The sequence below is a fragment of the Megascapheus bottae genome, chromosome 3 (genome assembly GCF_031878675.1).
Source record: "Megascapheus bottae isolate mThoBot1 chromosome 3, mThoBot2.hap1, whole genome shotgun sequence".
In the NCBI taxonomy this organism is placed as follows: Eukaryota; Metazoa; Chordata; class Mammalia; order Rodentia; family Geomyidae; genus Megascapheus; species Megascapheus bottae.
This window is the reverse complement of record NC_143511.1, coordinates 36,510,985-36,535,407: the sequence shown is the minus strand read 5'-3', so window position 1 is coordinate 36,535,407 and position 24,423 is coordinate 36,510,985. Positions and strand designations below refer to the sequence as shown.

Sequence of the window (24,423 nt, the reverse complement as noted above, 5' to 3'; positions counted from 1 at the left end):
CTGGGCAGGAAAGTCTGTGAGACTCTTATCTCCAGCTAACCGCCAGAAAACTGGAAGTGGCGCTGTGGTTCAAATGGTAGGGGGCTAGCCTTGATCTGATGAGCTCAGGAACAATGCCCAGACTTCAAGCACCATGACTGCCTCTCCCCCCCCCCGCCTCGAAAAAAAAAAGAGAAAGAAAAAAATGAAAAGAAAAAAAGAAAGCAATAGCTGTTCTTGTACCCTGTGTTCAAGTGCCTACACCTGTGGCAGATGTCCAGGGTGGATCACACTCAGGGACTTCTGTATGCCTAGGTTTTCTGCACCCAGCTGACAGAAGCAGGCATCCCCCAGGAAGTCATCACTGGCATCTTCTCTAACATCTCCTCCATCTACCGCTTCCATGGGCAGTTCCTGCTACCTGAGCTGCAGACTCGAATCACAGAGGAGTGGTGAGTACCATTCAACACACCCAAGGTCTCCAAACCTGGAGTTGATGCGCTTGAGATCCAGTGCCTATGGGCCTGGGTCCAGTGCCATGGTGGCCTGGGTCCATTTTCAGTCCCTCCCCTTTCTGAATGGGAACTCTGACAAGGAACTTTATGTTTCTAAGCCATAGTTTTAGAGAAAGTTGATATAGAACGAGAGAATTATAATACCCATTCAGGACTTCCTGGAATTTAAATGAGGGTCAAGAAGCCCAAGATAAGAAATTAATAGTGCTGGTTGGATGGACTTCTCTCTTCTAGCTTATACTCCACTTTCTCCCCAGCAATGGAACCCAGATCCTCCTCTTTATGCCTTTCTCCTGTTTGCCCATTCTTTACTAATTTTTTCCATTTTCCTTTTTTTTTTTTTTGGATTGCTACTGAGGCTTGAACTCAGGATCTGGCACTTTCTCTTATCTATTTCTGCTTAAGGCTGGTATCTTACCATTTGAACCAGAGCTCTACTTTTGGCTTTTTTTTGCCAGTCCTGGGCTTGAACTCAGGGCCTGAGCACTGTCCTTGGACTTTCTCAAGGCTAGAGTTCTACCACTTGAGCCTCAGCACCACTTTCAGCTTTTTTGTATGTAGGTGGTACCAAGGAATCGAACCCGGGTCTTTGTGTATGCTAGGCAAGCACTTTAACCACTAGGACAAACTCCCAGCCCCTACTTTTGGCTTTTTGATACAGGCTAGTTGGAGATAAGTCTCACAAACTTTCCTGCCAAGGCTAGCTTTGAACTTTAATCCTTAGGTCTCAGCCTCCTGAGTAGTTAGGATTATAGCCATGAGCCACTGGTACCTGGTAGAAGCCATGCTTTGAAAATGAAATCTATTGGGCCATTCTTAGCAGAGGGATGTCTTGGAAACCACAATTAATGCGATGATGTGAGAAGGCACCGATTTGCTAATTCTCATTATGCGCCTCCTTACTGTGAGAAACCTAGCACTTCTGCTTTTCATGTCTTTTCTGGGCCTGGCTTTTCCGCGGTGACCCTTAAGGGCTGGCTAGGGCTTTTGTTTTGTTTTGTTTTTTCTTTTCACTTGTGACTCAGGCCTTGCCCACCATGTGTTCAGAATGACAGGGTCAGCTGCAGAACAAGTCAAACTATGTTCCCAAGGCTGGATATAGGCCTCTGGATGAAGAAGTCTGAGCCTGATAGAAGCCAGCTATACCCTTTGAGACCCCAGAGGTTCAACTGCAAGTGTGCATGCAGCCTCCTCAGACTTTCATGACAAGGATATGGGAATGTGGCCACTTACCTGCTGTCCTTTTGTCGTGGTTGTGGAAAAGCATGTCACCACAGTGATGGCTTTATGCCTGTGCCTTTCTTCTTTGATTTTGCCTATTTACTTAGGATAAATATCCAATAAAGAGATTTAAGTTCAATGACTAATATGATATTATATTTTCCCATTTTTGGAACTTAAGTGCAAGCTTTATCCAAAGCAGTAGGGTTTGTATTGTGCTGTTTGTGACTTTGGCAGATTGAATAGAACACTCATTGCCCTTCCTTCCTTCCTTCCTTCCTTCCTTCCTTCCTTCCTTCCTTCCTTCCTCCTTCCCTCTCTCCCTCCCTCCCTCCCTCCTTCCTGTTCTTTTCTTTTCTTTTGTGTTTGTGGGACTTGAACAAAGGGCCTGGTACTGTCCTGAGCTCTTTCATTCAAGGCTAGTGCTCTTGCGCTTTGAGCCACATCCCCATTCCTGGTTTTCTGCTGGTTAATCAGAGATAAGAGCTTCACAGATCTTCCTACCAAGACTGGCTTGGAACCAGGATCCTCAGTTCTCAGGCTCCTGAGTAGCTAGGATTACAAGTGTGAGAGCCATCAATGCCTGTCAGTCTTGCTTTTTCCTTTCTTTTCATTTCTCTTCTCCTTTTTTTTTCTTTTCTTTCCCTTAAACTCAGGACCTCATCTGCTCACTTGATTTTTTTCTGCTCAAGACTAGTGCTCTATCACTTGAGCCATACTTCCACGTCTAGCTTTTTGCTGGTTAACTGAGATAGAAGTCTCTTGATTTGTCTGCATGGACGGTCTTGGAACTGTGATCTTCAAGCTTTTGAATAGCTAGTATTACAGGCATGAACCATCAGCGTAGAGTGGTTATTTCTAATCTGTGCACGCTTTGAAGGTGCAAACTGGTACTTCATTCATCCTTTTTGATAACTGTGGCCTATTACTCTAGGGGATCCATTACTAATATCTCTCATGGTTTTGGTTTTTGCCAGTCCAGGGCTTGAGCTCAGGGCCTGAGCACTGTCCTTGGACTTTCTCAAGGCTAGAGATCTACCACTTGAGTCTCAGCACCACTTCTGGCTTTTTTCTATGTATGTGGTACTGAGGAATCAAACCCAGGTCTTCATGCATGCTAGGCAAACACTCTACCACTAGGCCAAATTCCCAGCCCCGATATCATCCATGTTTGAGCACTAGTCCTCAGCATGTTCTTCAGTTGCTTAATAGACATTTCTCCTTTAATTTCCAGTGACATACTATTTTCTACCCCACAAGACTTAAGAAAAAAAGCTTAGTGAGCGTGACCAGTGAGACCATCAGTATACTAAGTGTCAGGCCATTGCCCTCCGCCACCAACAGCTCCTTGGTAAAGTTTACGTCCACTAGCCTGAGAACCCCATTCCTTCTGGCTGTTTTTCTGATAACCTTACTCAACCATCAAGGGACACAAATCCTCGGCTTGGGGACATCTTGCAGAAGCTGGCTCCCTTCCTAAAGATGTATGGCGAGTACGTCAAGAACTTCGACCGGGCAATGGGGCTGGTGAGCACATGGACCCAGCGCTCACTGCCATTTAAGGACGTAATTCACAGCATCCAGGTGGGTGACCACAGTGGTTCGGCAGATATCCTCCCGGGCAGCACACAGAACTCTGTGTGTGTGTGTGTGTGTGTGTGTGTGTGTGTGTGTGTGTGTGTGTGTGTGTGGTATGCCAGTGGCTCATGACTGTAATTCTAACTACTCAAGAGACTTAGATCTAAGAATCTCAGCTCACAGCTAGACGGAGCAGGTGAATCTTTTTTTTTTTTTTTTTTTTTTTGTCAGTCATGAGGCTTGAACCCAGGGCCTGGGCGCTGTCTCTGAGTTCTTCAGCTCAAGGCTACTACCTTACCCCTTGAGCCACAGCACCATTTCCAGTTTTCTGGTGGTTAATTGGAGATAAGCATCTCAGGTCCTTTTGTGCCCATGCTGGATTTGAACCTCGATCCTCAGATCTCAGCCTCCTAAGTAGCTAGGATTACAGGTGTGAGCCACTGGCGCCTGGCAGATGGATCCTTTTATTTCCAATTAGTCAGCAAAACAAACAAACAAACAAGTAGAAGTAGAGGCATGGCTCAAGTGATAGAGTGCCAGCTACAAGCAAAATTTTACTCAAGGTCCCAAGATCAAATCCCAGTACTGCCTCTGCAAAAGCAATAGGTGACATTATTGAAATTTTGGAACATAGAGAAATCAGGACAATTATTAGATGTGTTATGATGCTTCATTGATGCTTTGATTTTTACAGTTAACTCCCAGAGATGAATTATCAATTTCACAGCAGAGATGGGAAAACCAAGATCCAGCAGGACAAATAATTATTTGATAGAACCTGGGTTCAGAGGTGGTCTCTGACTGTATGGTCTCCCTCAATGTATAGAGCAAGCACAATATTATATTGATCTTTTCTTTCCTTTTATTTATTTTGGTGCCAGTCCTGGCCTTGAACTCGGGGCCTAGGTGCTATCTCTGTGGGTTTTTTTTTTTTTTTTTTTTTTTGCTCAAGGCTAGTGCTCTACCACTTGAGCCAAAGTTCTACTCCAGCTTTTTGGGGTGCTTAATTAGGGAGAAGAGTCTCATGGACTTTCTTGTCTAGGCTGGCTTCTAACTTCAATCCTTAGATCTCAGCTTCCCGAGTAGCTAAGAGTATAGACATGAGCCAGCAGAGCCCAACCTGATTCTTTTATTTGTCTGCAAACAGCCTGTTCTCAATTCTTGTTGCTCTTATCTACTGCATACTGGTCTTTTAACCAATCTACAAGATTTTTTTCTTTGGTGGGTTATGAGGCTTGAACTTGGCCTGGGTGCTGTCCCTGAGCTCTTAACTCAAGGCTACCACCCTACCCTTGAGCCACTTCTTATTTTCTAGAGGTTAGTTGTAGATAAGAGTTTCAGGTCCTTTTGTGCCTGGGCTGGCTTTGAACCTTGATCCTCAGGTCTCAGCCTCCTGAGCAGCTAGGATTATAGTTGTGAGCCACTGTGCCCAACTTCTACAAGATTTTTATATGGACATAAAATATTACTTATCATTCTTCTCATAAGTAGTACTTCCCTGAGTGATCTTTTAAAAAATAATCTTGATAGTGAGCATATAAAAATTTTATTTTAAATTATTTGTATTAACTTTTATTTTTATACCAATACTAGGGTTTGAATTCAGGCTCTTACCTTCTCACTTGGTTTTTTAATCAAAGCTGGCTATCTACCACTTGACCCATACCTCTGATTTTTTTGCTGGTTAGTTGGAGATAAGAGTCTTATAGAAGTTTTTTGCCTGAACTGCCTTCAAACCGCAACCCTCCCATCTCAGCCTCTTGAGTAGCTGGCATTACAGGCAGAGGCCACTGATTTCCAGCAAAAGCACATTTAAAAAAAAATTACTGAATGCATTGAGGTGCTGTGCTGGTGACTTATGCCTGTAATCCTAGCCACTCAGGAAGCTGAGATCTGAGGACTATGGTTCAAAGCCTGCCCAGGCAGAAAAATTATTGACACGTTTATCTCCAAATAAAGCACAAAAAAAGCTGGAAGTAAAGCTATGGCTCAAGTGTTAGAGCACCAGCTTTGACTAAGCAAGCTGAGTAAGAACTTGAGAACCTTATGCCAAACACCAGAATAGGCACACACACACACACACACACACACACACACACACACACACACACACTAAAAAAAGAAATGAAAGAAAGTATGCTTTTGAAAAAGGCTACAAATGTATTTTTACCTATCAAATATGAATTCTATTTTTTCTTTATTTTTATGGCTTTATTTAAAAATGGTTAAAGCTATTCTAATGTGAATATGCATATGCACGCGTGCACCAATTCTGGGGTTTAAACTCGGGGCCTCTCCTTTGGTATAGCTGGTGTGGTATACCACTTGTACCACAACTCCATTTCTAGCTTTTTGCTGGTTAATTGGAGTTAAGAGTCTTAAACTTTCTGCTCAAGCTGGCTTTAAATCATGATCCTCAGATCTCAGTTTTCTGGGTAGCTAGGATTATAATCATGAGTCACCAGTCCCTGGCTTTTTGATGTAAATTTCAGATAGATTGTAGAGTGTAGAAAGAGCCCAGATTCGCAATAAGCTGCTTGCTCCAACATCTCTGTGGCCCAGAACGGCTAACACACACACACACCACCGAGTACATATACATATCATATATATACTCCTTTTGAACCTCTTCTGTAGTTTAATGGGCTCTTGGGCTCTGAGTGTCTCCTGTAGAAGATGTGCAAGCAGGGTCCTTCCCACAGGGGATCTATCACCAGATCACCCACGGCTTCCAAGCACCTCCAACTCAGTAGCAGTGTGAGGTCTCTGTACATTTTGGACCCTTCCTGCTGACTGGTCCCATGAAATAGTCACAATCAACCTCAGTAAGCTCCACCTTCTCCTCACTCAGCCATGAGCCTGTAACTGGGAGACCAGCTCTTGGCCTTCTATATCTACAGTGTTATCCAGATCTGTGGGGGCAGATAGGGACCAGCAGAGTAGAATTTCTTTGGGGACAGAGCATCTGGGCCAGCAGTGGTTCTGCACCCTGTGGAGGAGATAAGAACAAAGCCTCATTTTCCAAGATACAAGTTGCAACATGGTTTCTTTCCCAGGAACTATGTTCCCATTACAATCCTATCAACAGCCAAGGTGGCATAAATTATGAAGGGGAGTTATTGTCAGCCCTAACCCTCCAGCACCTCCCTCATTCAAGCCTCATGCAGCCTGAGTGTTCTTTCTCGTCCTAATGTTTAAGTCTGCTCTTTTTCTTCTCTTTCTCCTTCCTCCTCCTTCTCTTCTTCCTTCATCATTATCATTGTCCTTCTAATGCTATGGTTGCAGAAGATGAACTTTTTCTAAATTTGCAATGGCTAGGAACTGGAGATGTGGCTCGATCATGGTAGTCTTGAGTGGAAGAGCTAAAGGACCAGCACAAAAATAAATTATATAGCTGGATTCCAGTGGCCTATAATCCTAGCTATTCAGGATGCTGAAATCTGAGGATTGCGGTTTGAAGCCAGCTCAGGCAGAAAAATCCCTGAGAGACTCTTATCTCCAATTAACCACTCAAAAACCAGAAGTGGCACTATGGTTCAAAGTGGTAGAGTAGTAATGTTGAGTGAAAGAACTCAAGAACAGAGCCCAGGCCCTGAGTTCATGACCGACAAAAAAAATTCAATTTGCAATGGCCAATTTACATCCATATGGTTATTTTGAGAAAGAACAGAAAACAAATACAAACTTGGGGTTTGTCTAGTTCTCTTCCCGGGTTGCATATCAAGCAAGATGAAGGATGAGGAAGGTCATACTTTGGGATTTTGTCTGTCTCCCAGGAAATGCGGTGACACTAAACCATGTCACACAGCTTCACAGCATAATGACATATGTGTACTCAATGAGCAGCTCTCTCCTGAAAGGTACAAGTGCTTGGCCTGGCTTAGGCAGCTGTCCCCTGTTCAGATGGGGCAGACCAGATTCTTGGTTCCAGCAGGCCCATAGGTAACAAAACCTTGTCAGGCAGTTGTCTGCAATGTCTGTACCAGCACTGACTTGTCTATGGGTGATGCTAAGGACACTTACTGGCAGACATGGTCTATAGTCACAGCCAACTGTTAGATAACTTTGAGCACTGGGATGGGAGGCATAGGGACAATTCTGCACCTTACATTTACCCGAGCTCATTCTTTACAGATGACTGACCCCAGAGACCTAGACCAAATCTGTTGACTTCCACGTTGCTCCTGGCATGAGCTGGGAATAGTCTGTCATCCACAGATTGAGGCTGCAAAGGCCCACCATACACAAAATGGGATTGAATGACGCTTGCATATCCCACAACTGGTGAAGGCTTTACTTTTTGTCATTTTTAAAATTTTTCTTTGTGCTGATACAAGGGATTGAACTTGGGACCTGGACATTGTCCCTTAGCTTTTTCACTCATGGCTAGTGATCTACCACTTGAGCCATACATCCACTCTGGTGGTTAATTAGACATGAGTCTCATTGCGGTCTAGACTGGCTTCAAACCTCAGTCCTCAGATCTCAGCTTCCTGAGTAGCTAAGATTATAGGTATAAGCCACCTTCCCGGCTTACAGATTTCCTTTGTGGGGTACAAAAACATGAGAAGGCATGGTAATGTTCAAGACAAAGGTAACTGACAAACATAACTGTAACCCCTTTATACATTATCCCAACAATAAAAGAAAAGAAAAAGAAAAAATTCCTTTTTAAATCCAAAACATATTTAAACATTGCTTAAACAAAAAAATAAAACTTCAAACATTTATAGAAGAGTGGCAATAATAACAAAGTGATGTGAGCAGATAATATCTATCCTGTTTACCATCCTCCCTAAACACATAAGAATCATTTCTTTTTAGCTTTTTTGAAACTAAATTGCAGACACTGTAGCTCTTTATCAATAAACGTGAAGGAGGCAATTCTTCCACATGCACAATGATCGAAACGAGGAATTTTGAATTGATGTCATAGAACTATCTGCTCCACAGCCCACACTCAGATGTCAACAGTTGTCTCAATATTGTTCTTTCTTTGTTTCTTGGTCTATAATTCCGCTAAGACCATTATCTTTTGTCTCTTCATCTAGAACAGGCTTCTGTCCTAACTTCCTGAGAGGATCAACTCAGTTATTGGTTGACTTGCTTTCAGTTTGGGTTTGGCCACAATTGGGGTCAGGCTGTGTTTTTGTGCATTTCCCTAGAGTCAGGTTGTGTTTTCCCCATATTCATAAGTTTCCTGCAAAGGAGATGCTTGGAGACCATTACATATCCTGTGCTTTCTCATCCCTTGAGGATTCTCCCATGAAGTAATTGTTTTGATTGGCACTTCTAGTCCTGTTGTATCCAAGGCGTGTGTGTGCGCGTGCGTGCGTGCATACATGTGTGTGTGTGTGTGTGTGTGTGTGTGTGTGTGTGTGTGTGTGTGTTCTGTGCTGGTCCCATGGCTTGAAGTAAGAGCCTGGTCATTATCCCTTAGCTCGTGTACTCAGAACTGGTATTCTACCACTTAAACCACACCTTCCTTCCAGCTTTTTGCTGATTAATTGGAGAGGAGAGTCTCATAGATTTTCCTATCCGAACAGACTTCAAACTACAATCCTCAGATCTCAGCCTCCTGAGTAGGTAGGATGACAGGAATTAACCACCAAGTGCCTGGCTCCTAGACATTTTTGAGCTCATCTGAGCTAGAAGTTGCCCTTTGGGGGCAAGAACAAGTGGCTGAGGACCTGTTGCTGCTGCCAGGGGCTGGCAGTAGGCAGACAGGGCAACAGGTTCTGTCAGCCAAGATGAACTTCCAATGAGCATGTGGGGAAGGAGAAAATAAGGTGGTACAGGCAGGAAAACATAAGGGGAAATAGAGGCAATGGAGTGGTGGCAGCAGCATGCCTGCATTTGGGACTTGCCTGATGGATCAAGGGTCTGCCCTTTTCAGCAGCAGTGAGGAGGAGGTGAAACATTAGCAGAGATTAGCTGTGGTCCAGAAAGAGGAGGAGAGGTGTGGGGAGCCGTGAGTGGTGCTGGGTTGGCTTGGGTTCACCAGGGTCCTAGCGTAGAAAGATCACTCCACCTGTGTTTTTCTGCAGAAAGACATTTTAGGCCAGCTTCTAGTCCTGATTCCCTAAAGGGACTGTTGAACAAAGCTTGGCTCCATTCCAGGAAGAAGAGTGAAGTTGAGCTCAGGCTCTGGGTGATCAGACTGGGGAGAAATCACTCTAAAGGAAGGGCATCGTCCTGGCACGTGTGTTCTCAATGAGACTGTGTGGGAAGGGAGAGATACAGGGCCAGAACCAGCCTGCCTGGGCCACAGCTTCATCCTTCAGCCTCTCTGAGCCTCAGTTTCTCCAGTTATAGACTTTAAACACTGGCAGCGTTGACGGCCTCCTGTAGCTGTGGTGGCCAGAAGCAGGCCCAAGGAGGGGTGTCCATGTCTGTCCTTAGGTGCTAAAACTTCTCTCTACCCCCTCCTCTCTCCTCCAGAAGCAAGAGGTATGTGGAAATTTGACACTGCAGCATCACATGCTGGAGCCTGTGCAGAGGGTCCCCCGCTATGAGCTGCTGCTCAAGGACTATCTGAAGAGGCTCCCTGGAGATGCCCCAGACCGGAAGGATGCAGAGAGTGAGTGGCCCCAAGGCTGAAAGATCCAGAATATACCTAATTGTTAGGAAATAAGTTAGTGGGTTTTTTTTTTTTGGTGCCAGTCCTGGGGTTTGAACTCAGGGTCTGGGCACTGTCCTTGGATACTTTTTGCTCAAGGCTAGTGCTCTGCTACTTGAGCCACAGCACCACTTCTGACTTTTTCTGAGTATGTCGTACTGAGGAATTGAACCCAGGGCTTCGTGCATTCTAGGCAAGCCCTCTACCACTAGGCTATGCTCCCCGCCTCAACTTAGTGTTTCTGAATGTAGAGAAAAACATTCTGTGCATAAAGTGTGAAGAGGACATTGGCTCTGAGAAGGATGCGGCCACATAGCCCTATTCATAGCTTAGGCCCCAGCAATGGGCCCTGTGAGGCCAGCAGGGGACACACACTCATACAAGGCATTTAGAGGTGTGGCTGGATGGCAGGACAGGACAGGAGTCTATGGGGGTGGGGAGGTTGGGGAGTATGGCAGGTGGGGCTGGTGGGGGTGGGGGAATACCAGTTGGTAGTGGTCTCAGCAGCCCAGCAAAGGGACTATGTCCACAGGGCTTTGGACCCTACCCCTTCTCCAGGCTGGACCTTTGAGTGTGTCTGGGGACTTTAAAGAAAGGCCAAATACAGCGAAAACCCCTTCCCAGCGTTGGCAGCTGTGTGAAGCTCCAGAGTCAGCCTCTTTTTTTTTTTTTTGGCCCCTTTGTCTTTCTGGCCCCGCTCGCTCCGGCCCTGCTCGCTCCGGCCCGGCTAGGCTAGAGTCAGCCTCTTGAATGACACCATATGAAGTCATGTGCCCAGGCTGACTTGAGCTCTTCTCCTGCAGGGTCGCTGGAGCTCATCTCCACAGCTGCCAACCACTCCAATGCAGCCATTAGGAAAATGGTGAGTGTGACTGCTGTGAGGGTTTTCTAAGTGGTGCAGGGAGGGTGGGGGTGGGTGGGCACGTCAGTGCCTTACCACAGCACCTTCTCCAGGGGAGCCATCCCAGGAGGCTCTGTCCGCAACGAAACAGGCCTGCTCCTCACTAGATCTGTGACCCTTGGTCAGTTACTTAGCATTCTGTACTTTAGTTTCCCCATCTTTGAAGTTAGGACACTGAAGAAACTATCTTGTTAGGTTTCATGGAGATTAAAAATTGCCATGTGCTGGTGGCACATCTGTAATCCTAGCTAATCAGGAGGCTGAGATCTGAAGATCATGGTTGAAGACAGTTTGGGTAGGAAAATCTTTGAGATTCTTATCTTCCAATTAAACCAGCAAATGGGCCAGAAATAAAGCTGTGGCTCCAGTGGTAGGGCACCAGCCTTGACCAAAAAGCTTAAGGACGGTGCCCAGGCCCAGAGACAGGGCCTAGGCTTTAAGTTCAAGCCCAAGACCTATACAGAGGAGGAGAAGAAGGAAAAAGAGGAGGAGGAGGAAGAGAAGGAAAAAGAGGAAGAGGAAGAGGAGGAGGAGGAGGAGAAAGAGGAGGAGGAGGAGGAATCATTTGTATATCATGTGCTAAGAGCAGGAGCTGGCTTCTAGATAAGAGCTAGGACTGGTAGTTGCTGCCCCTATGCCATCACATCTTAGGATGCTGGCTGGTCACATGAACATCTAGTTACCATGGCCTGGGATGGTAACATATGTATAGGCCCAGTCTGAGTCACAGCCATTCCACTGATCTTTGCCTGTTGGGTAAATCGGACTAACAGTCCACCTTATCAGAATGAAATGAATTAAACACATATTGTGTAGAACAGTGCCTGACACATAGCAATGGAGAGAGTTGTTATTGTTGTTGTTATTCACTATATGATGAACTTCTAGTCAATTTACAATCAACTCAAATGTCACCACATTTTCCCTTCATTTTCACTGTCAGCAGGCTCCTTGTCCTGGTGGGGTTCTGGGTTGCAGTTGCAGAGCAAGGTTCAGCTTGCCTTTGGGTCCCCAGCAGACACTTTGGGTCCCCAGCAGACACTGAAGGCCTTTGATCACCCTGTGACCGTGCACCTGCCAAAGTCCTGTGTCTTTTATAGGAAAAAATGCACAAGCTCCTGGAGGTGTATGAGCAGCTGGGTGGAGAAGAGGACATTGTCAACCCAGCCAATGAGCTGATAAAGGAGGGCCAAATTCAGAAGCTGTCAGCCAGGAATGGCACAGCCCAGTACCGCCACCTCTTCTTGGTGAGCTGGACTCTGTTCTTTTTCCATTTACCTCTAAGTTCCATTTTCTCCTCCAACTCCTCTCCTTCTCTTTCTTTTCCCCAGCTTCCTCATCTTCGTTTTCCTCTTCCTTATCTCTGCTCCTTTCTCCTCCTTTTTTTCTCCTCCTCCTTTCCATCTTCCTTCTCTTTGTTTTCTCCCCTTTTCTTTTCCTCTTCCTCCTCTTTCTCTTCTTCTTTCTCTTCCCCCTCCTCTTCTTCCTCCTCCTCTTCCCTATTCTGTTCTTTTTCCTTCCCCTCTGTTTCCTCCTCCTCCTCCTTTTGGTGCTGCCAACTATCAAATCCAGGTCCTCCCTTGCTTAGAAAATAAGTGCTCTATACCCACTGTCCGGAGTCTATTCTTAAAGTTTAATTTTTTTCATTTTCAGCAAGACTCTCTTTAACTGGCTCTGACTAAAAATTACAACCATTGTAACTGGAATCAAGTGACAGAATTATTCCTTCCCTTCCACTTCTCAATCCCAATTCCTTTTTCCTGTCCCTGTGTGGTTAAGCACTCTCCTAGCCCCTGGTCACATTGATAGCAGTTACAATGTTTATGTGTTCTGCTTTTTTTTTTTTCATAGCACCGCATAAATGCCATGGGACAGGTCTGGCTTCTTTAACTAGACACAAGAACCATCCATGGTTGCACATGCATCCATAGTTCATCCAAAAGTCCTGTTTGCTTAGTACACAGTGCACATGCACAGCGGACAAACTAAGAACTGGATGAAAATGAAGCCATTGTCCAATCCATTCTCTAAAAGATATAACCTTAGCTAAAAATGACTGTACACATCTTTACAAAATTCCATTTCATGCCAAGGGCTGCTGACTGACATCTTTTATTCTAGCTACTGAGAGGCTAAAATCTGAGGATCATCGTCCCGAGCCAGCCTGGGACAGGAAAGTCATGAGCCTCATCTCCAATTAACTACCAACAAGCTGGAAGTGGAGCTGTGATTCAAATTACAGAGCACCAGCCCTGAGCAAAAAAGTTAAAGGGAAGTGAGAGGTCTGGAGTTCAAGCCCCACTACTGGCATAAAACAAACATTTTTTAAAAAAAATTTTTGTGGGTCATGGGGCTTGAACTCGGCCTGGGCAATGTCCCTGAGCTCTTCAGCTCAAGGCTACTGTTCTACCCCTGGGTGTTGTCTCTGAGCTTTTCAGTTCAAGGCTACCACCCTACCCTTGAGCCAAGCCCCACATCTCATTTTCTAGGGGTTAATTAAAGATAAGAGTCTCAGGTCCTTTTATGCCCGGGCTGGCTTTGAACCTTGTTCCTCAGATCTCAGCCTCCTGAGTAGCTAGGATTATAGGCATGAGCCACAGTGCCCAGCAAATGTTTTTTAAACACTATTTTACTGTGTGACTTTAAAGGAAGGCTTCCAAGGCTCCTCTGTGAGGAACTTACTATGTCCCCTCACTAAGCCATCCTTCTTGCAGTTCAACAGCATGGTCCTCTACTGTGTACCTAAACTGCGACTCATGGGCCAGAAGTTCAGTGTCCGGGAGAAAATGGACATCTCTGATATCCAGGTAGGTGAACTCCCTACCCCCACGCTACCCTTTCATATCTGCCTGCAGGGGCCCCAAGACTTCTGACTGAAGTCTTATAAAAATGCCATCTCAGCCCTGGTGCCCTGGCCTAGAAAGTCAGAATTCCTGTCTCTCTGGCTTCACCTATCTTCAAGGTCCCTGCCAGACTCATTAGACAAGACGTTGTTTGAAAGTGAACAGCTTCAGGATGTGTGTGTGTGTGTGTGTGTGTGTGTGTGTGTGTGTGTGTGTGTGTGATCACTTAATAAGGCCAGGACTAAGGATCCCATTGCAATACCCTAATGTGAGGTTTAGATTACAGGGATGAATTCAAGGTGGAGTGTGGGCTTGCTTGCCCAGCCTGAACCCTGCACTCCAAGCTTTATCTTCTGCTGCACTGTCAAAGCCAGAGGACAGTTTGCAAATGACCTGTGCATCTTTGATGTCCCTCTGGTCTAGGAGCCTGTTCTGTGTCTCATGGTGGCAGTTGGAATGGATTTTGTCCATTGTGGGAAGGGCTTTGAATTAATGAGTGCTTCAGAAATATTGCTAATACAAAATATTAAAGATTTGCTTAAATGGCAATGAAAAAAGTTCTTTTTTTTCTTGAAATGGCACTACTGATAAAAGACAATTACAGTCATGCAATAGTGGCTCACATCTGTAATCTTTACTATTCAGGAGGCAGAGGTCTGAGGATTTCCATTCTAATTCAGCCTGGACAGGAAAGTTACCAATTAACCACCAAAAAGCAAGAAGCTGTGGCTCAAGTGATAGGGTGTGGGCCTTGAGTGAAAAAGCTAAGAGACAGCACCCAACCCCTGAGTATAAGCTTTACTACATCCCCCACATGCTCCAATTACAAGCAATAACTACAGGAAATATATATCTATATATTTTTTCTATAGTCAGAAGATATCTTTTCCAGTGTCTCTCCATAAGGAATTAGTCCTGTTTTAATGAATCTGAGGTGTTAATAAAGTTCTCAGCCTGTGGTTCTGGGCTGTGTCAAGAGATTTTATTTCCCTAAATCCACCAGCTGGCTGATCAGGGATAAGAATTCTAATAAGGATCACTGTAAGGACCGCAGGGAGCCCCAGTTTTGCCAGTGTGCTCTGTGGTCTTGTGCTGAAGGGAGCAGAGGCACTCTGACAGACTTATAAGTACATGGTCCTATTTCATCAGCTCTGTCTGGGCACACATCTTCCTATTGAAGTCTCTAAACATAGGCTGCACATGCCCACACGGCTCAGATGTCTGCAGAGTGGCTGAGGATCTCCTGGCTCTTCTCATAAGATCCTCATCCCTCCTAAGGAGGGAGGCAGTGCTGCTAGGAAGTGGTGCCCATGGTGCCAATGGGGAAAGGCTGGCCATGGCTGGCTGCAGGCAACTTTTAAATTTCTAGAAGAGGCTTGAGGAGTGGGTTTGCTCCATAGCATTCCAAATACAGAGGATGAGAAGTCCCAGCTCTGGAGGGGCAGGATCCATGGCCCACCATGCTCCTGGACCAGCTCAAGCAGCAACCACCATGACTCCAAACCTTAGTTTTCCTTTCTTGCAGACTTGAGGGCCCATAGTTGCCTCTGACACATCCTCAGGGAAAAATCTTCCAGTCAACAACATAGGGTTGACATTGGGAAGCAACAAGGAGGACTGATTTGTTCTTGCTTATGTTTTGCTCCCTGCTTTGCTCTGCAGGTGCAGGATATTGTCAAGCCAAAAGCAGCACCTGTATTCACCCTAAAGGGAGGAAGAAGATCCCTGGAGCTCCAGACTCGGTATGGCACAGGTTGTCTCTAGTCTGATGCTCGGTGAATGCCTTTGATCTAAGGTTTCAGCAGATGGCTTCTTTTCTTAAATGAGATAGCCCATCAGTATGCTTTTATATATGTATTTATTTATTCGTAGTTCAACATTTCACAGTAACAAGGGGAGGCCAATGCAAAAAAATAAGCCTTTGCCTACCTCTTATTTCCCAGGTCAGGTCTAGTAGACACAACATCCCATCCAGATATTTCTAATATATATATATGGAAATATGTTATAAATGTATAGAAATATATAATATAGAGGCCGGGAATTTGGCCTAGTGGTAGAGTGCTTGCCTAGCATGCATGAAGACCCAGGTTCGATTCCTTGGTACCACATACATAGAAAAAATGTTGGAAGTCGTGCTGAGGCTCAAGTGGTAGAGCTCTAGCCTTGAGAAAGCACAGGACAGTGCTCAGACCCTGAGCTCAAGGCCAGGACTGGCAAAAAAAAAAGAAATATATAATATATGCATATATATAGAGAGAAATATAAAATATATGACATATAACAGGTAACACACATGATATGATGTGCAATGCATAATGCATAATATATTTTATATATTATAATGTATAATTTCAATAGCCACTATATTTCAGTGGCTATTGCCCAGGCCTTCTAAAGCCAGGCCTGTGCTCTCACTGGTGGTATGTGGGAAATTTGGCCCCCTCCATACTCCACCAATAGTGTGAGAGCTTTAGAGTTGCCCACTAGGGTTCAGACAAGCATTGGTATATAATCCAATCCATTGCACAGCAGGCAGATGGAACCCTACCTGGCCACAGTGTTTTGAGCCCCACCCACTGCCGCCCCAAGCCAACCTTCTAGCCTTGACCAGTGAATGGCTAGGTGTGTGCTACAGGCCTTAGGGTTTTATAATCAGTATTCAAGATGGGATCGATAAAATACTGTTTTTGTTTTTATAGGACAGAAGAAGAGAAGAAAGAATGGATTCAGGTGAAAGTTCTAAGGTTTTGATGTAACCAAATCCCCAAGTTACTGAGCAGTATGTCCATTTCATGTTAGAACCAAGAATATTAGAACCAACAGTAGAAGATCTTATCCTCCAGGCCTGCCAATGTCTGCCCCTGAGCCCCACCAAGAAGAGAGGCCTGCACTTACCCCTTCAAATGCCACATTACCTCTAAGAGCCCTTCTCCATTAAAATTAAAAAATAAGAAGAATGCATGTGAATGAACTGAGAGAGGCCTTGAGCGAGGCGTCTCTCTGGAGCAGGTCCTCTTACCCACATCATTCATCCAGAGGAAGTAAGATGGCCAGAAGCTCCGCTAGTGCCAGGACAGGGGCAGGCATGTCTCTCACAGTGTCAGTGTCCTTCCCTTACTCTCTAACAGCCCTGTGGCTTTGTTTTGTGTCCAGGTCATTCAGGCCACCATTGAGAAGCACAAGCAGAACAGTGAGACCTTCAGAGCTTTCAGTGGTGCCTGCAGCCAGGATGAGGAGTCCAGCTTGTCTCCAGACTCACCTGTAAGTCAGCAGCCTGGGCCATGGAGGGAGGGGGAGGGCTGACTGTCAGGGAGAGAGGTGCAAGTGTGTGGATGGGCCCCTCGACCACCTTTACTGAGGATTCACTGCAGCTTGCTAGGATTAGGGCCACTGATGCTGGTTCAGTGACATGACCAGACCACAGCATCTTTCCAGCATGTTCCTTTGGACTTTGGCCAGCCTAGGATATCCAGTAATGGAGGATCTCTCTCTCTCCCTCTCTCTCTTACCCCCCCCTCTCTCTCTCTTTCTCTCTCTCTCTCTCCCTCTCTGTCTCTTTCTCTCTCTCTCTCTCTCCTCCCTTCCTGTCTCTCTTCCTCTGCCTATCTCCCTCCTTCCCTCTCTTTCTCTCTTTCTTCTTCTTTTTTTTTTGCCAATCCTGGGCTTGAACTCAGGGCCTGAGCACTGTCCTTGGACTTTCTCAAGGCTTGAGCTCTATCACTTGAGCCACAGCACCACTTCTGGCTTTTTTTCTATGTATGTAGTTCCGAGGAATTGAACTCCAGTCTTCGTGCATGCTAGGCGAGCACTCTACCACTAGGCCAAACTCCCAGCCTCCCCCCACCCCTCTCCCTCTCCCTCTCCCTCTCCCTCTCCCTCTCCCATTCCTTCCCTCCTCCACTCTCTCTCAGTTGTATTATTTCCCCCAATATCCCCCTGTTCTGTGAGATGTCAGCTCAGAGGAAAGTAACAGAGTATCCCTTGTCTTTTATGGAACTGTCTTGGGGCTGCTGGGGACAGACTCCATAAAGGGAAGTAGGCTGCAGGGTCTCCATTGAGTATCTAGGAGGAGCAGATGGGGCTGAGGCCCCAGGCTGAATCTTGGTCTTTCTTCCCCTCCCTCCATCTGTGAAGTCAGGGAGAGAGAATTGGCTGTGGAAATTGATTTCTTCTTAATACAAGAAAGGGTCCAGAATGGCTGTTTCTGGGAAAGTTTGGTGGGGGGGGGGTACTGAAGCCATAGCAGAGACATCTGGAAAGCGGTGCTCACAGCGGCAGCCATGCTGTTTTCAGTGATCACTGGTGGTCCCCCACTCTTATTGGGTACATGTGGAAGAACTACCTTGCCCAGACAAACCCAGCAGCTCCATGCTCACCTCCAGTTATCCCTGTCCTCCTAACCCCAACAGGGTCTACTGATCACCTAATATTTACAGCACATCTACTTTCTCCCCCCTCCCCAACTTCTTGGATGAATTTTGGAGGAAGACTTAGCACTGTTCCTGGGAAGGAAGATTTCTTTGTGCTCCCTATATGGCGGTGACTTAGAAACCGAAGGGGTTAAGCTGGATATCACGCTGTTGTTTATAGGCTGAGCTCTGCAGGCATGAGGGTCTTTAGATTCCCCACAAAGACCCCTTGAAATGAGGAGGGAGCCTACAGAGATACCCTGCTACAGGTGTGACTTAAGAGCCTCTGATCAAGGGGGGGCCACAAAGATCTCCCCTGCCAGCCCACCTGGCTGGGAAATGCTAATTCTGCCAGATGTCGTCAGCTCAGGTCCAGGCTCAAGAAGCAGACTCCTCAGAGTCCCTGAGCTTGCTAAGCTGTGTCCCCTACCCTCAATGCACACAGCTGCTGGGATAAGAAACATTCCCTCGGGCAACCATTTTACACTCAGCTTCTGGGTTCCTTTCTAGGTGGTGAGCACAAGTTCTATGGAGCCCGTGGGGGTGACTGACAGCAGTGGGAGTGCCACAGGGGTGAGTGACACCCCCTCCTCATTGGTCAGCAGGGATAGAAGGTGCCAGGGAGGAATCAGACCAGGGTGTCCTGGATGGTGATGGCTGAGCGGTCAGTGTGTCTCTCCTCCTACCCCCTACCCCAGCTGCTCAGAGTCCGCTGTTCAAATGTGAGGCTGTGCCTGAGGTCAGGTGTTGGTGGCTTGGGGGCCAGCAATGGTCATGACAAGAGCTCTTGAGGTTATGGGAAAGCTGTTGGTGGTTCTCTCCTTGCTGTGTGCCCACGATGAATTCTCTGAGCTCTCACTGTGAACATAATACCCTTGCTTGGTGTGAATCATGCCTTGGTATAACGTGTCATAATAAGGTGCTAGGTTCTTAAAAAGCATCCCCCCAAAAATGCAAAGAAATATTTATTCCTCACCCCAGAAGCTCACCATGAGCTGGCAAGAAGAACACTGTCTCCTTACCTCTCTGTGTTCTTGTCTCCTTGAAGGCTTCCCATAAAAGCCCAGGGCCTGTGTTCATACACCCATTCATTCCCCCGGGCTTACTGTGGGCCCTTGGAGGAAGCTCTTCTCCCTTATTTAATATGGAGAGGTTAAATAGTTGATGACACAGTGATCCCCAGTGCTTGAGCCACAGTGTTAGCTGTCGGGCCTCACAATTGCCAGTACTGGTAGCAACTAGGATTCCAGAACCACCATGAGCAGCAGCTAGCTCAAGGCTGTGACATGGGCTCTTTTTCCTTCCTGGATCTTCTCCAGATAATACCTCAGGGTTCAGCCACACATCCTCTTCCTCTTCTCCTTTCCCTCATGCTTGCTCTCTCTGTCTCCCTCTCTTTCGCCTATCTCTTATCTCTCATTCTGACTTTATCTCTATATTGCTCCATTGCAGTCTTTCTCTTACAGTGTCAGTTCCATGACTTTGCTATTCCTTCCTTCCTTTCTCTTGTCTCTTCTATGCTTCTGCTTCTGTTTCTACCTGACTTATTTTCCATCCTTCCTCTGCTTCTCTGCCTGTCTGTCTGTCTGTCTGTCTGTCTGTCTGTCTTTTTCTCTCTGTCTTTCACACATATCCCAGGTCTCCCTGCATGTGGGACAGGTATGGGCCACCTGTCCTAAAGTAGCTGAAGACTCTACCTGGTCATAAATTCCAGCCCTCCAGCTCTCTGTGAACCCAAGCCCTGTCAAATTATTGCTTTGGCCCTTGAGTTCTGTCACGTAGTCCCCTGGAAGAGGAAAAGGTAGGCTCAGGGCTGGCCTAGAGGTAGGGAAGAGGGCTAGCTATGGTTGCAGAGCCAGCCTAGGGAAGAAGGCAGGGGATTGCTATGGGATCAACATTCATTCCTGTGGTGACCTAGATCGTCAGTGTGTGACATCTACTCCCTTTAGGGATAGTGTGGAGCCATGACTAAAAGAGCCTGTCTGGGTGGGCCTGCATAGTACTCTGCCTCCTCCCCTATGACCTGAATTTTCTCAGGTTTATGGGGCTTAGGATCCTAGACATGGACAACCTGGAGAATGCTTGTGAATTGTTAGGGAATGCTGCAACATTTCAGGAACAGGAAGAGGAGGAAGGGAGAGGGAGAACCCCAAGATAAGAGGCAAGAGGAAAGACCCTTTCTTTTGGGGGGTGCTGCTGTCTGGCTACTGAAGAGCTGATAAGCACCCAGAGGAGAAATTTTGCTGAAATTGAAAATCAGAAAATGTGAACATGGCCAAGGCAGGCCAAACAAATATCTCAACTTTCCCAATAGCTTCTTGCTCTCATCTGGCCATGCCTACTTCCTGCTCCCTCCCCACCCCACCTCCCAATGCCTCCCTTATCCTGCAAGACCCTAGGGCCTATTCGTTTTTGTTGTCTACCTTGCTCACATCCATGAAGTCCCATGGCCTGTCCTCAGGGCTCCTTATGTGAATCAGCCCATTATGAGTCATTCCCTCAACAACTTTCCAAATTGCTAAACTGTATGTGTGATTATACTGGCTGTGCTAACCCTCTGGAAGTTTCTTTGATCCCTTTCCTGGAGCATTTAGGAATGTGTGAAAAACACTGTGCACCCACTGATTGAGCTGCCAGAGGGGTGTATTGATTATTACCTGGTCAATAATCTGTACTGAGTATTCTATAGCTCACATACATATATACGAAGCATTCTCCAGTCAGTCAGCAACATATCCCTTGGTCAGATTGGTCAAAGAATGCCATCTTCTCTCTGATGATGCACTAGAGTGCAAGTTCCTGCAGTCCTCTGCCTTGTGGAAATGTCATTGGTCACCAGTTGGCCACTAAGGGACCCAGATATGAGAGCTACCAGATTTTCATCAGTGTAGTTCTTCCTGAGGCTGAATCAGTGGGCCTAGAGAAGGGTCCCTCAGTATCCCACAGATCCAGTATGGGGCTGTGGTTAAAAAGTGTCAAGTAGTTTGTAGGAACAGTGGTACCAGGGCTGTCCTCAGGGGCTTTGGCATAAGATGTATGCTTGGGAGATCGAGTCCTATAGTGAAGGCTGGTGAGTCAGTGCACAGAGTGTTCTAGTTGGAAGGAACCTGACAGGCCGTGTTTTAAAACATTTTGCACTGTAGAAAAACAGTCCCAAAGCTGGCCTTAGATTGAGGGCTTAGACAGGTGTTGCCCACTCAAGCTTCAGTTTCCTCTGGGCAGGGAGATTAGGGAAGTTTCTGGGTGCTTGACACGGGGGCTATGCCTGCTGGCCACCCACTTCTTTGATGGTGTTATAAGGGAAGAAGCCTTATTGTGAGAGTTTGAATCTTGGAGTCTTTGTTAGAAGGCCAGTGATTGCATGGTGGACTCCTGTCTCAAAGCAAATATACATAACAGGAAACAGGCCAGAGAGGAAAGAAAGAACAAAAACAATACCAACAAGCCAATTCATCTCCAATGGATTGCTGAATTGGGGGCACCACGGTGACCAGAGAAGAGCCAGGAGACAGGACACAGGATGTGAACATGAAGACGCGGGGCATGGTGTAATGGTGCCTGAGCTGGTCTGGGCCTAAATAGGGTCAGATCAGAAGACAGGATCACAGGATACTCCCAGTCCCAGGCACTGGACTACAGGTTTAGTAAACTATCAACCAAGAGCCCACCCTTCTCTTTAGGGATTCACTGAAAGGCCTTGGCTTCACTTCCCCAACCCTGAAGACAAGATGTCAGGCCCTACCGTTACCCATGTGGACAAAATGGTGGCAGCCAGACCTGATCTCCTTACTTCAGTGGCATCCCCAAAGTTGAAGCCTCAAACTATGTCGTATGGTCACCAGAACTAATGAGAATATGGCCACACTTAGATGCTCCATGTACCTCAATCCCTATCTCAGTGTCCGGCCTTCTATAGGATCTCTAGCATTTATCCCACAGGATCAGGGGTCACTGTTCTGGTTCTAGCTTCCTTGTCCATATCCATTCACCTGCACCCAGCTGGCATGGGCCCTTCCTCCAATAAATAGCCCAATGACAATAGGCCTGAAGCTTCTCTGTTCCCCCAGTAGATAAAGGCGCATGCTTTCCACTGGTGCTTTCCCTGAGCTGAGCTATGATTTCGATAGTTCAGAGAATATCTGGTACTGAACAACCAAATTGGCATGTTCGTGTGCTCATGGCATCAACAACATGCTCAAAAGCAAGTTTTAGAGTAGGAACAGTGGCTAAAGCCTGTAATCCTAGCTACTTGGGAGATCAGAGAGTCCCAGTTCAAGGCCAGCTCAGCTTCTATTCCCACCCCCCCCAAATTTCTGCCTCAACTAATGGCTGCACCAGTGGCCCATACCTGCTATTCTTAATTACTTGGAGAAGCACACATAGAAGGATTCCAGTCCAAGCTGGATGCAGTGGCTTATGCCTGTAATCCTAGCTACTCAGGAGGCTGAGATCTGAGGATTAAGGCTCAAAGCCAGCCTCTTATCTCCAATTAACCTCTAGAAAACGGGAAGTGGGACTTGGCTCAAGGGTAGGGTGGTAGCCTTGAGCTGAAGAGCTCAGGGACAGCACCCAGGCAGAGTTAAAGCCCCACAACCCACACACACAAAAAAAGACCCTAACTCATAAATAAGTAATGCAAAATGGTTTGTAGAGTGACCCAAGTGGTAGAAAAACTGCATAGCAAGTATGAGGCCTTGAGTTCAAACTCTAATACCATACATTTTCCCTACCCCCCACCCAGAGCAAATCTTCATGCTATTACCAAACAGTGGTCATTGCCAAGCTTTAACCTTTTCTTAGAATGTCAAAGAGGAAAACAAGTACATTCATGGTGCGATGATTTAATTTCTTGAGCTGCAGTATCTTCAGCTGTATAGCCCCAGAAGCTTCTCTTTCCTAAGAGAGGGACTTGCTGAGGGATTCAAATGGAAGAGTGCTTGCCTACCAAGCTCAAGACTTTGAATTCAAATCTCCGGACTGCCAAAGAGGAAGAAAAAGCAAAGGAAAGAGAAAAAAGAAAAAGAAAAAAGAAGCCTGAGAGAGGAGACACTGATAGCCAGGAAGTTTTTGTAAGAGACCTGACAAAATTCAAAGCCTTACTGCTTCTGCAAAAGTCCAGTTTCTCTCTCCCTCCTGCCTCACCCCAAAGGGCTCCATATCTACAGCGGGTGACGTACAGACTCATCCAAGATGCCAGTGAGGTACTGGCCCTGACTACCCTCAGGCCAATGGCTTTATTACAATGTGGCTGCCCTTCTGCATGAGGCCACACCCTGTCTCATCCTTGGGCTCCAGGGCAGAATGGCTCTGAGGGCAGTAGAGAGGCCTCTGTGGGCGACTTCCTGTGAAATGACCCTAGGTCCTGCCTGAAGCCTATTGCTTTCATCCAGGTAGATTCCTGTGGACTGGTCTTTTCACCACCTGGTGAAAACTGATGCCCTTTCATCATGGCCACTTATGGGGGTGCAAATCTGTTTTGAACCGCCCTCCTAATTCCATGCTGTACAGCTAACCTTGTCAAACAGAAGGGGAATTGCCCTGCTGGTTCTCTGTGCCGGGGCCAGCCGGCAGCAAACCAGGGTTCGCGGATTGGGATTCCTGAAATAGGGGCAAGGACTAGGAAAAAATAGAAGAGAGACAAACAGATGGAGTTCGGGAGGACTACAGCCCAAGTCAGCAGTCCAAGAAGACTGTGAGCTCCAGACTGCCGCCTAAGACTCTCTCGTTTATTTTAAGTTCCGACCTTAAATACTCTTCTTAAAACTTGGAGTTGCCAGAGGCTACATTCATACAAAATAGTAAACAAATCACATATAGGATAAATGAGAAAGGATTAACATTGCTTAAAGTCATCATGATAAGAACTGATTGACATTGCTTAAAGTCATCATGATAAGAACTGATTGACTTTGCTTAAAGTCATCCTGATCAGAGTTACTTCCTTGTGTATACAGTTGTGTAGGTCCAAGGTCAGGTCCAAGGTCATTGACCCCACAGTCGGTCCCCAACATCTCCCCCGTCTGTCTTTTAAAAGATGCGGTCTTGCTTGTCTTGGGTTGGGTGGATCGCTGACTCTGCCTTACCCGTCATGGGGAACTTCTTCAGATCAAGCTGAAGGCCCTGTCTTAGGTTGGTCAGAGAGCGTCCCCTCTTATCCCATCCTTGACTGCGATTCCTCTCGGGGGGGGAATTCATCCATCTGGGGCTTAGAACTGCGGAGTTGTTCGATTGGTGACTGTTGCAGATGTGACCATTGGACGGCTACTGGCCATAGGTGTTGATTTGTTCCCAACCATAGCTTCAGTTGTCACTTTACTTGGAGTAGAAACAACAGCAGTTGGCTTGATATTGGCTG

At 46.3% G+C, this 24,423-nt stretch overlaps 1 protein-coding gene across 4 annotated transcripts in view; it reads left to right on the top strand.

Moving 5' to 3' along the window:
* Fgd3 (FYVE, RhoGEF and PH domain containing 3) overlaps nt 1-24,423 on the top strand; it is a 64,386-nt gene that overhangs the window by 23,130 nt on the left and 16,833 nt on the right. For all 4 annotated transcript variants that reach the window (XM_090329918.1, XM_090329919.1, XM_090329917.1 and 1 more), the window contains 10 exons: nt 295-431; nt 3,143-3,299; nt 9,735-9,873; nt 10,716-10,774; nt 11,914-12,060; nt 13,528-13,620; nt 15,319-15,398; nt 16,359-16,389; nt 16,813-16,920; nt 18,579-18,641. In XM_090329918.1, the coding sequence (XP_090186044.1) occupies nt 295-431; nt 3,143-3,299; nt 9,735-9,873; nt 10,716-10,774; nt 11,914-12,060; nt 13,528-13,620; nt 15,319-15,398; nt 16,359-16,389; nt 16,813-16,920; nt 18,579-18,641 (1,014 nt within the window). The remainder of the gene's footprint in view (nt 1-294; nt 432-3,142; nt 3,300-9,734; nt 9,874-10,715; nt 10,775-11,913; nt 12,061-13,527; nt 13,621-15,318; nt 15,399-16,358; nt 16,390-16,812; nt 16,921-18,578; nt 18,642-24,423) is intronic.